General features: G+C 35.4%; 1 protein-coding gene and 1 long non-coding RNA gene across 2 annotated transcripts in view; one reads left to right on the top strand and one right to left on the bottom strand.

Annotated features, from left to right (window-relative positions):
* The window catches only part of RNF169 (ring finger protein 169), a 76,479-nt gene that overhangs the window by 19,891 nt on the left and 44,476 nt on the right, over positions 1-12,112 (top strand). The window contains exon 2 of the mRNA XM_019744406.2: positions 7,909-7,982. Within this exon, the coding sequence (XP_019599965.2) occupies positions 7,909-7,982 (74 nt within the window). The remainder of the gene's footprint in view (positions 1-7,908; positions 7,983-12,112) is intronic.
* LOC141572221 (uncharacterized) overlaps positions 3,377-12,112 on the bottom strand; it is a 38,640-nt gene continuing 29,904 nt past the window's right edge. The window contains exons 2-3 of the long non-coding RNA XR_012497482.1: positions 5,687-5,855; positions 3,377-3,713 (exon numbers count right to left, since the gene is read on the bottom strand). This is a non-coding gene — a long non-coding RNA (uncharacterized LOC141572221). The remainder of the gene's footprint in view (positions 3,714-5,686; positions 5,856-12,112) is intronic.

Raw genomic sequence — 12,112 nt, 5'->3', positions numbered from 1 at the left:
CTGGCCTATACTGCTCTCCTATATAAACTTTCTGCTGTAGCAGAACATATTTATTTACTATCCAGCCTCCACACTGAAAAACATTTTTTACATTGTGGCAAAAAACACATGGCATGGAACTTACCATAGTAACCTTTTAAGTGTGCAGTTCAGTAGCCTTATCACATTTTTGATCATGTTTTGTTGTTCATGTGAATTGCTCTTTCTTCATCATTTTACTTGTCTAAGTTTTACCAGAGAGACTCAGCTTCATCCCACCTCCTTAAAGCCTTGTCTCTCCTTTCCAGCTTTGTTCTCTTCCTCCTACAGACGGTTATGGCAACATCTGCTTGTAAGAGTCATTTAGCAATTGTTTATTTTGTGACATTGCATCTGTCATCATCTCTGTAGTTATTTAAATCTGTTTTAAAATTTTTTATGAATTTGTCTTACCTACTAAGCTATGTATAAATGCTTTGGGGAAAGGGTCTCATACTTTTGTGTATTTTCTCTTCCCACAACCCTCCCTTCTTCCCCACTGCTCATTCCCTCTTTAATTTCCTAATCTCTGGTAACTTTCCATTATTCGTGTACATTTATATGTGATAACTTGATGTATTATCACTATTATTTTATTTTTCTCCCTTTGTGACTTCTGCAATTATATCTGTTTCTTTTTCCATTCATTAATGTCATTTCTATGTTTGTTTTTTTCAAGTTTGAAATTGTAAGGCATATTTCAGTCTGGAAACTTGCATCTCATTTAACTTAACTGGTTTCCTATCTTGTTAAAGCAATGTCATGTTATTAAAAATCTTTCTATATAATTTTAATGGCAGAATAATAGTACATTGTGTGTACTAGCCATAATTAGCCTAACCATTCCCTCAATATTGGACATTTATTCTGTTTTTGTTTTATAATTATGAATAATGTTGCAATGAAAATATTTTTATATAAAAGTTTTTCTGTATTTTAGATTATTTTCTTCAGACTCCCGGAAATTAAGTTATTAGGTCAAAAGTTACAAACATTTTATGTCCTTGGTATTTTATGTGGGCTGTGACATTTTGATTTGATTAGTTTTTTGCCAAAGGATAGTATTAAAACATAAACAATGTTAAGTTAATGTAGTAGTAATCTGTGGTGGTAATTATGGTACTTAAGTAAGCAGCCTTAAAATTTGATACTAACATTTTATTAGCGTTTCACTTTTTCTCTATACTTCCTCTTCTTCCCAGGTAAATACTCTTTATGTTACCAGCTGTCAATTGTTACTGGTCTTGGGCAAGTGGGTAAATGAACAGCTGCATTAGTTTAAGACAGTTGGTACTTGGCTGTCATCTGCACTCAGAGAGTTAGAAGGACTAAAACAAAAAACTAGATAAAAGGGAGACCACTTTAGTTTGGTTTTAGAACTCAGTTGTGGTTCACTCCCCATGTTTCTACCTTCCTACTACTCTGGTATGCTTAATTTAACATTAAAATTTCTTCTTTTGCGTATTCCAATGACATAAGACAGGTAACCTGGAGAGTAATATGGATAATGGCCCCTTGTTTCCTGTGTATCTCTGCCCTTACATATGTTTTGCTACCTCTTGGTGTTCTATGCCCCACTTAGGTGTTTAGTTTATAACTTTGATGTTCTGTAGTTGTGTCACTCATGTATGTGTTTCTTTCCGTAGTAAGATTGTTTCTTTAGGACTTGGACCACATATGTCCTACCTTTATTATATGCTTTTCTTGACTTTCTCGAAGGAATAGTCTCTACTTCTTCCTCATTGCTCATTTTCTCTGTAGTAATGTCTTGTGGTTTCATGATGAGATTCTTGTCTTCTCCAGTGATTATGAAGAATGTAGATTTTGCTTCTGGCTATGATGGAACAGATTGAAGCAGACCAAAACTCCTGCTGAGAATAACTAGAAAAGCCTGATTTAAAAAAAAAAAAATCTATATGAAGGCATTGGTAAGTTGCCAAGGCAACCGGGACTTCAGACATTTGTGGATTCTTGGCAAAGGGAGAGTGCAGCTATTAAGAGGCAGAAAAACCAGCAGAGCTTTCTTCAGGGGGCTAGGGATATAAAAAATTGTAGTTCAGGGCTGCCAAGGCAACCAGAACTTGAGAGGCCAAGATACCCGAGAGAAGGGGGTGCGTCCCCCCTCCACCTGCTTTTCTTCTCTTGAGGCATTTGCTGATTCTTAATCTATGCAGGGTAAAAGGCTAACAGGTTTCACAAAAAGCTACTGAAAAGCAAAGCGCTTTTTAGCAGTTCTTCAGTGTTGAGGAGAAAAAAGTTCAGGACCCCCGAAGGAAGGCAAGCAGCCTTGGTAAACACCCTCAGTTGGACCATTGGAGGCCTACAAACTAGGGTAGAACTAGCTTTACAAGCTTTACAAAGACTGCAGCCAGCCCTGAATCAGCTCCTGATTGGATTGGGAGGCGATCTGCCCTCATTCTAACCGCTTGTCAGAGAACATGGTGAATCCTCTGTAGGAATATCATCCAGAATCTCTACAGTTTTCCATACACAATGAATGGCATTCTAACAAAAATTACCAGGTACCTGAAGAAATCAGACCAGGAATAAAAATCGGCAGTGTAGAAATAGATTCATGGTATCTAGTTATCTGATAATTTATTCAGTCAGTCTCTAATTGAAGGACATTTCCAGTCTTCAGTATTGAGTGATCTGCAGGGAATATTCTTGTTTATACATCTTTGTGCACATGTATGACACATCTTTAAGGTAAATGATGCCCTAGTTAACTCTTTCCTTTATCAAACTTTGGTCTTTGCCAGTCTGATACATAAAAGCGTTTTCGTTTAAAAGATTTTAATATCTTGAATTATGAGTGAAATTGAACAATTTTAATGTTTATAAGTCATCTGAATTTTTTTTTTTTAAATAAACTGCCTGTTCATGTCCTTTGCCAATTGTTTTATAGGATCAGGAAGCTTTATTTGTTTAATTATTAAAAAGATAATAAGACACAGTAAGAGCACAGGTCTTGGAGCTGGATTGCCTGGGTTTAAATCATAGGTCTTTCACTTATAGCAGTGCAGGCTTGGGCAAGTTAAATGCTCTGTGCCTCAGGTTCCTCATTTGTGAAATGGGGATAATAGTGTCTCCCCATTGAGGCATTATGAAGATTAAATGAGTTAATAAAGTGCTTAGAAATGGGCCTGGCATAATGTGCTACATAACTGCCAGCCATCATAATAGAAATTAGCCAGAGAGATTTTTGTATTTGCCCGAGGGCAAATAGCTAGTAAGTGGGAGTATTCAAAAAAGATCTAGGTCTTGGGACTCCAAGTCCAAAGCTGTGTTTCATTCTGCTGCACTGGTAAGAAGGATTAGAAATTCAAACATAGCCAGGTACCAAGGGACGATTACCTTCAGATTTAAGAGTTGTTAAGATAACATCTTTCCAGTACAGTTCAGTGAGGTCCTTTTTCTAATTTTGTATTGAGTGTGGATGCTTTGACAATGAATGGCACTTCATTCCTGAGAGTTTGGTACAATTAGCAAAATGCCTGTCTTGTAGTTTGTTTGTTTGCCTTTATTAATAAACAGTCACCTCGCCCCAGAGAAAAGCCTTTTTAGGAAGGATCTTTAAGGAAGTGTAGCTGCTCCTGCAGTTTACATCAGACTGAATGCAATACTCAGCTTAGATCACTGGCCACAGGTGTGAGTCATTCTTCAGGCATCACATCTTTAGAGAGTTTCTGTTGCTGTTAAACATAGTAGCAGTCAGTGGACAGACATCAAGAAAGTACTTCAACCATTGGATTTATTTACAAATATCAAGATATTCATCATCTCAATGACACCTGAAGAAGTTGCTAGCATTTCTTTTCTGTGAGGTGAAAGGCGAGTGGTTGTTTCTGTGCTACTGAAACACTTGAAAATTCCTGTAGAAAGTGGTGGAGGAATTGGTGGATTTGGGACTAACTCCTCTGGACTAAGGAATAAGGAATGTAGTGTTGCCTTTTCTGGTTCTTTTGGCATTAATTTTTAAAGAATTTATTTTTTAGAACAGTTTTAGTTTCACAACAAAATTGAGAGGAAGGTACAGTGACTTCCCTTATACTTCCTACCCCCACACATACGTAGCCCCCCCCCCCCCCGCTCCCCGCATTAGCAGTGTTGTTCACCAGAATGGTAAATTTGTTACCAAGGATAAACCTACAACGATATAATCACCCAAAGTCCATAGTTTACCTTAGGTTCCACTCGTGGTGTACATTCTATGGATTTAACAAGTGTATAGTGACATGTAATCATCATTATAACATTATACAGAGTATTTTCACTGCCCTAAGAATCCTCTATGCTCTACCTACACTCCTCCATCCCTGGCAACATTTAGTGAATGTAAACTGGTATTCCATCCCTACCCCTGCCCATTTCCTTTTACTCTTGAATAAGTCAAGGCGTAGTAAGATTTCAGTCAGGACGCAGAGTTCCACTTGGTCTTAGATATGAACTTTAAGATATCTTAATAAATATCCCAAAATGAACTTAGCTTTTCGTATAACACATGAATCAAAGCAGCTGAATCGTTATCTTTGTTTCTTAGAAATTGTTGCAAATCAGACTAAACCACAACTTTATCTCACTAACACCAGAGACAATTTTACAGTTATTAGATTCTACTGAATGCCACTCTCCTGGCTGAAATCATTACATTCATTTGATCCTCACGATAGTCTGGATAGGTATTATTCTGATTTTACAGAAGAAGAAGTTGAGATTGGCTTATCCAAGGCTCTGGAAGCTTTTAAGTTGGGGATTGAACTTTTAGCTTTCTATTATTTACACTGTATAACGAAGATGTTAAGCTCTTTGGACATTTTGTCCTAAATGTCAGCAAGAACCATTTTAGAGAAGCAGATTTTCCAACAGTAAGTACAAATTATCATTTCTACCGGGCTATCATTAAAATATTTTTGGTCCCTTGTGTTGGATAGTAGACTTATTTATAAGCCTGAATAAGGTTATGCTCCTCCTTCTGTTGCTCCCCAAGTACAAATAAAGATTTTGAATTTTTGTAGATGAGAAGAATCTTATACTTTGTACCAAAAGAAGCTATAATAGAATTTATTATTATATCTTGGTCTGAGGAAGGTCTTTCCAAACATGATACAAAATGCAGAAACCATAAAAAAGAAATGATTAATATAATTACATAAAAATAACCACTATAAGTAGTCAAGACAAATGATAAACTAGGAAAAGGATTGCTATTCAAGTGACATATGGCTAATTTTCCTTATATAGAGAGAGCTTTGACAAAGCAAGAAGAAAAAGTTAATTCAGTGGGAATAAAGGAAATTCATGTACCTTTCATGTCAAAGAAAATGTAAATTACTCAAACATAAAAAGTACTCAATTTTACTCATAAAATAACTATAATGTACATAAAATTTCACCTGTTACATTGGCAAAGCTAAAAAGTTTCAATACTCACTGTGTTGGAAAAGGTGTGAGGAAATGACACTTTGATTCATTGCTGGTGGGACTATAAATCAGTACAGGCTTTATGAAGGAAGAAGAGCCATTGGGGATTGTCTGCCAGAATTGCAACATGGTCTTTTACCCCAGCAATTCTGATTCCAACAATTTCATCTACGGATATACATGTAGGCATGCAAGGCCATTCCTTATAGCATTGTTTTAATAGTCTCTGGAGATTTAAACTCACCTTGGTATCTGTGTTTTGGTCCTCCTCTTTCTTCTTAGTATTAAATTGTCTTCTCTCTTTTTTTTCTTAGCCAGTTTTACTGGAGGTTGGTTAATCGGTCATTCCATAGTACCATGCCAAAAATGTTCGAATCAGTCAGGTTGTTAGTTTTAATCAGCAGAAATCTATTCTGGCAAATTTAAGCAGAAAAGGAATTTATTGAGAAACAGTATTGGATAAACCACAATAATCAGCCAAGTAGCTAGAAAACGTGACTTGGAAAATAGCTAGGATCCAAGTGCAAAGTCTGTATAATTCTTTGAAAATTTTTGAAACTTCTTTGTGACTTAGTGTATTTTTAATTGTTCTTTGTTTGCTTTAAGGAATATATATATTCTGTTCGTTGGGTGCATACATACATATAAATAAGATCAGGTTTGTTAATTTCATTCAATTTTTCTATATTTTTAATAACTTGGTCTGCCTGATCTAATTATGGTGTTACTTTTTCTTACTATTATTTTAGATTTATTAATTTCTCCTTATATTAGTTTTTGCTGTGATGTATGTTCACATAAGTTCATGATTATATCTTCTTGACTGGTTGCGTTTTTAATCATTATGTAATTTCTCTTTTTATTCTTATTAATGCTTTTCTCTTGGTTTTGCTGTGTACTAAGGTCTGTGGCCTTGAATAAGTCATTAATCTTTCATTTTTCTTATTGTAAAGTGTGTATAATACCTACCTTATAAAGTTTCTGTGACGTTTCACTGAGAAAATATGAAGTCTCTTACATGTAATAGGTTCAACATAAATGGATTCAAAGTATTTTTTTGCCTTAAGAGTTTTGCTTTTCCTTTTTCCCCTTTTAAAGCATCTAATTTGAAATACTATTTGCCTAGAGTTGGAAATGTGCCTAAAGAATATGATTAAAATAGTCATCAGGACTTTTTTTTTTCAGTGGGTGAAGGTAATGGAATTTTTTATCCCCCAAACCCAGGGTCTAACATTTGTTTTATACTTGGCAGATCTTTAAGCCACTGTTTTACGCATCTGGGTTAGGTGCAATATTTCTAAGTATCTTCCACATTTCTCAGGTGTACTAAATAAAAGTCTTTCTAAAATAGCTGAGACAACTGAAAAAGGACAAAAGTCAACTTTTTGAGGAGCCTACTTTTCTACAACAAATATTTATCAACCTCAATGGGGTGTAGAGTTATTAGTAAGTCAAAATAAATACTGTTTCAATCACTTAATATACATAGAGGTATATAGAGGTGTCATCTACATTTAAGGAGGTAGAAGTGTGTGTATTTTCCCTTCCTTTTTGATAGCATTTAGGACTTAACCTTTTATTCCTGTTCTTAACTTGGATTTTTATCATCTGTTTATATAACCAACATGTCCTGTTTACCTTCTGTGGGCCTGGATATCTTGGATTTAAAAATAGAGAGAAGGGGAAAAAAAACAATTTCAGCTGAGAAAACAGCATAAAAGACTTAAAAATATGATATGTATATTGTAACTAGATAGTCAAGGGCTGAGAGAGACTGTGCTTTAGAAAGCTAAGGTTATGCTCAAGACTCTGGAGAACCTTCAGTGACAGGTTGAAGAGTTTTGACTGTATTCTGTAGGCAGATCAAAACCACTGACGACTTTGAGGATAAAAAGATCAGGGTACATACTGAAAATATTTACGGGCTGTGTACAGGAACATCCTCTAATGGCAATGTTGAAAAGGAAATAGAAGAATACAGTACTATGAATAAAACTTCAGCTCATTTAATAAAAGGTTACTTGGTAACACTGAACTAAAAGCTTTAAATATAGTTTTTTCCTTGAGGGTCTTTTAATATGTTACTTTACCAGTGAGGCCCTTCCAGACCATTCCATAAAAAATAATCTCTTTCATCCTACATTTAATTTCTTCCATAGCACTTAGTAACGCCAGTTGTATTATATACATGCATTTATTTGATTATTTACTGTATGTTTCCGTTCACAAGACAGTAACCTTCATGAGAGCAAGGACTTTATTTGTTCAGTGCTTCTCCCCAGTGCTTAGAACTGTGCCTGGTTTACACCCTTTAACACGTATTTGTTAAATAAATTAATACATTTTCAAATTAAGATGACCACAATTTTTAATGTAGTTTATAATGTGTGGACAGCAATAGAACAAAGTGTTGGTTCCTTCCTAGAAAATCCTGTTAAAAAGTGTCGTCTTTTCTCTTTCTTCCAGAGTTTATATTCAGAACACCAATCAAATTAAGCAAGCCTGGGGAACTTCGTGAGGAATATGAAAGCCTGAGAAAGGTATAGTATACATATTATGATGCCATTCATTTTCTTAAAGTAAATTGAAATAATGACATCAAAGAAAGTTTGATTTACTTTGGGAGTTTGATTTACTTAGGGGTTTTTAAATTTACAAAGCAGAGCCTGTCTTTTTCCACACTACCTTCGATCAGCAGTTAGATTCTGTAGCTGTAATGGAAGTGGAGTAAAACTTAACTAAGAACCCCTTTGAATCTGTCCTTTCAAAGCTGAAAATTTAGCTCATAGTGCCTGTTACACTTCTGCTGCAGTAACTGGCCACCAAGAGTGATATTCTTGGCATTTAGGTGTTAGTTAAAAGCTAACATTTATTTAATAATAGCTTATATTATTTTTCCTTATCTTGCAAGGTTCTTCTAATTACATATAACTGGTATTATCTTTTTTTGCTTTCACTCTGTTAAGTACTCCAGAAGAACTGTAACTTAGGCAAGTAAGGTGTAGTGGATTATTATAATTTCCTAGAAAATGTTTACTGTTGGGAAAGCTTTTAGCTGTGTCCACGTTATCTTATTCTTGATGTTTTCAAGCTAATTGTCTAGGAATCACTTAGAGAATTAAGACTTCAAAAAGGCTGGTAGTAAGAAGTGTGTTACAAGATTCTTATCATCCTTCCCCAGCCCTCTTCCTGTAGCACCATCCCTTACCCACCTTCATAAATGATTAGATAATCATTCTACGTGTGGATATTTAATATTTTATAAAGGTAAGTAATCCACTTAATCTGAATCAGATATCTTCATAAAACAGAGGGGAAGCAATGACATTATTGTAGCATTTTATACTGAATGAAAAAATCAGTATTAACAAGGCCATGTTAATGAGAAAAGATAATAGAAAACTGCTTAATTACTATACATTCTTTGACCCTTTTTAAATGAGTGTCAAATGTTGACTTGGGTCCTCCTGCTCCTTTTATATTGGTATTGTGAGATTTTTGTTTGTTTGTTTGTTTTTTGAAAAACATTTACAAAGCTTTATTTCTATATTGTAAGAAATTCTTCTTAGGACCACATCAAAGGAACCACAGATTCCTCTTAAATGAAATTCCAGAATATGCTGATACTTAATTCTAATATACCTTTTCAGAACTTGGAGAGTATGGACATTTCAGAGCTCTCAGCTTAAAGATAAAGAGGAAACAAGGACTTAGAAGTAGAAAAATGAGGCAAAGCAGAAGGCATAGTAAGAGTAGAGGTTTTTATAAGCCTTGGGAGAGAACCTTGGGGAACTGTACTTTTGTTCCTCTTAGGAGGGAGGAACAGGAAGATGGTTTTAAAAGGGACTGATGATATAATGTTATTGAGTGAAGCTAGGACAATCTCATCCTGTATAAAATGGATTGGGTTTGCAAAACACTCACCTATATTATTTGGGTTAAATAAGTTACTTATAGGTCCCTCTCCCTTACAACCCAAGTACCCAAGTTAATCCTGCCTCCATTATACAACCTGGAAATTGGAAATTCAAGTCATAAAATCAGAAGTTACTAATATGGCACATCCATATGTTGGAATGCTATTTAGCAATGAAAAGGAATGAACCACTGATACATGGTACCACATGGATGAACCTCAAAAAGATGCTAAGTGAAAGAAGCCAGATACAAGAGATTACATATTGTATGATTCCATTTATAAACAATATCCAGAATAGGCAAATGTATAGAGACACACAGTAGATTAATGGTTGATTGGAGTAGGAGGTGGGAATGGGGATTAACAGTAAATGGGTATGAGTGATTTTATTATAGTCGTGAAGATTTCTGAAAACTGATTTAAGGTGTGTCCCACAACTTAGTAAATTTACTAAAAATCGTTAAATTATAATTCATCCATTGAAATGTATGATAAAATACACCTCGATAAAGTTGTAAAAAATATTAAAAGACACTAGACATTTGTATGGAGAACTTCATAGAGAAAAGGATGTCTCTCAGAATGCACATTTTCTGAAATAAAACAAAGTAAATATATAATTATCTGGATGAATCTTTAGGGGAGGAAGGTCTTTAAAAGTTGCTACTGAGCAAGGGATGGTAAGTGGAAATCAACTGTACAGAACTCATCATTACTAATTTGATGTGTAACATACTACTAATATACTTTTTGTTTAGTATACTTTTATTATTTTGTATAAGTGGCAGTACAAATCTTTATAAAGGCTATAAAAAGTTAGTAGTAAATTTTATTCCCCTAATTCTAGTTCTTTTAAAAGATGTTTACTTAATAATCATAATTATCTAACCTGTGGGGTAGTGTTATGCTTACTGGGATTACTATGAGTTTCTACATTTTGATTCTATGAATAGGTTTATATTTCTAAATATGTTTAAAATTTTCTTCTTGCCAGGTGTTATGGTTGTCTTTTATAAATAAGAAAAAAATAACATAGGAAATGCAGAACAAAATACGAAAATTCTTATTTCCCATTCTCTTCTTCAGAGGTAACTGGTATCAACAGTTTGGTGTATATCTTAGATCTTTTATCTACTTACACACTCTCACACACACACACACACACACACACACAGTTTAGTCTTTCTCAGTATAAATGAGATCATGGTGTGCATTCATTTATTCATCATGTCCCTACTGTGTGCCAGGTAGCGGGGATACGGTGCTGAAGAAGACACCCAAGGTCCTTGCCCTCGGGGAGATTCCATTCTAGTAGGGAAGACAGACAATAAATAAACAAACACATATTTAATATATATTAATAAAGCAGGAGAAGGCGTTTAGGAGAATGGAGGGAAACTTGAGGAGACACAAAAAGACTGTTTTATGTTTTAGATAGAATGATCAGGAAAGATCTCTCAGAGAAGGCAACATTTGAGTTGTGACCTAAAAGAAGTGAGGGAGCAAAGTAAAGGTATGAGGAAAGAGCATTCCAGGCAAAGGGAGCAGCAAATGCATATGCCCTGAGACAGAAACAAGTTCGGTCCGCTCAAGGAACAATGTGACTGGGGCTGAGTGCAAATGGTGGGTGGAAGGGTAGTGTGGGGATTTGGGAGGAGATGAGCTGGGAGAGGTAGAAGGGCCAGACCTACCCTTCTGGTCTAGTTGACCTAAAGGGTAAAAGAAGGCCTAGTTGACCTGGTAGGGAACCTAAATTCATTTAAGTGTGATAGGAAGCTAGTAATACTATCTGGCTTGTACTTTTAAAAGGTCTCCGGTTGCTGTGTGGGGAATAAACTGTAATGAGCCTAGGAGTTAGGAATTCTACAGAGGGTGCCAAAAAAATGTATATACATTTTAAGAAAGGAAAACTTATTAAAATTGTAATACTCAATATATACTGATAACAAAACATGAATACAAGTCATGTTCGACTTCTGCAATTACAAGAGGTGCTCAAAGTGCTTACCATCAGCGTCCAGACACTTCTGATTACGGTGAACTACTGCTTGAGCAATGTTGACCAAAGTGTCCACTTGTATACATTTTTTTGGCACCTCTGGTATTTACTGTGAGTAGTAGAAACTCCAAAATAATGACTGAAACAAATTAGCAGTTTTATTTTTCTCAAGTAATAACAAAAAAACAACAAGGAGGCAAGTAGTCTAGAGTTAATATGGCAGCAGCTCTGACATCAGGGATTCAGGCTACTTCGGTCTTTCTGTTTAGACATCTTCAAGAGTGCCTGTCTCACTGTGGTGTAAATTGGCTAATCCTCTAGAATCACATCTAGACAGAAGGCAGAAGAGCACATGTCAGCTAAATTGGGTCCTTTTAAAGGAATTTCTCCAAAGCGCCACCCAGTGACTTCACCTTTATTTTATAGTCCAGTGTCACAGACTTCCTTTAGGTGGCAGGGAGGCTGGGAAGCGTAGTGTTTTAGCTGGGTACATTAACTTCCAAATAAAATCACAGTTCTCTTATTGGAATGGAAATAAGACCGAGTTGGACACTTTTGGAGTAAGCAATGTGTTGGGTTTAACCAGGGTTAGGATTTTGCCAGAATATGTCAGATGGAGAAATGCAATAGACTTGAAGATGGATACAAACAAGTTGTTACAGTTTTGGACCATGGTTATTTAAGGAGGGAAGCGGTATTTATATGATAGACAGTGAAAGAGTCATATAGCCAATGGACTGGACATTTTGATG

This window comes from Rhinolophus sinicus, linkage group LG06 (assembly GCF_036562045.2).
Source record: "Rhinolophus sinicus isolate RSC01 linkage group LG06, ASM3656204v1, whole genome shotgun sequence".
Lineage (NCBI taxonomy): Eukaryota > Metazoa > Chordata > Mammalia > Chiroptera > Rhinolophidae > Rhinolophus > Rhinolophus sinicus.
The sequence above is the reverse complement of the archived record's forward strand: the minus strand, read 5'-3'. Positions and strand labels throughout refer to the sequence as shown.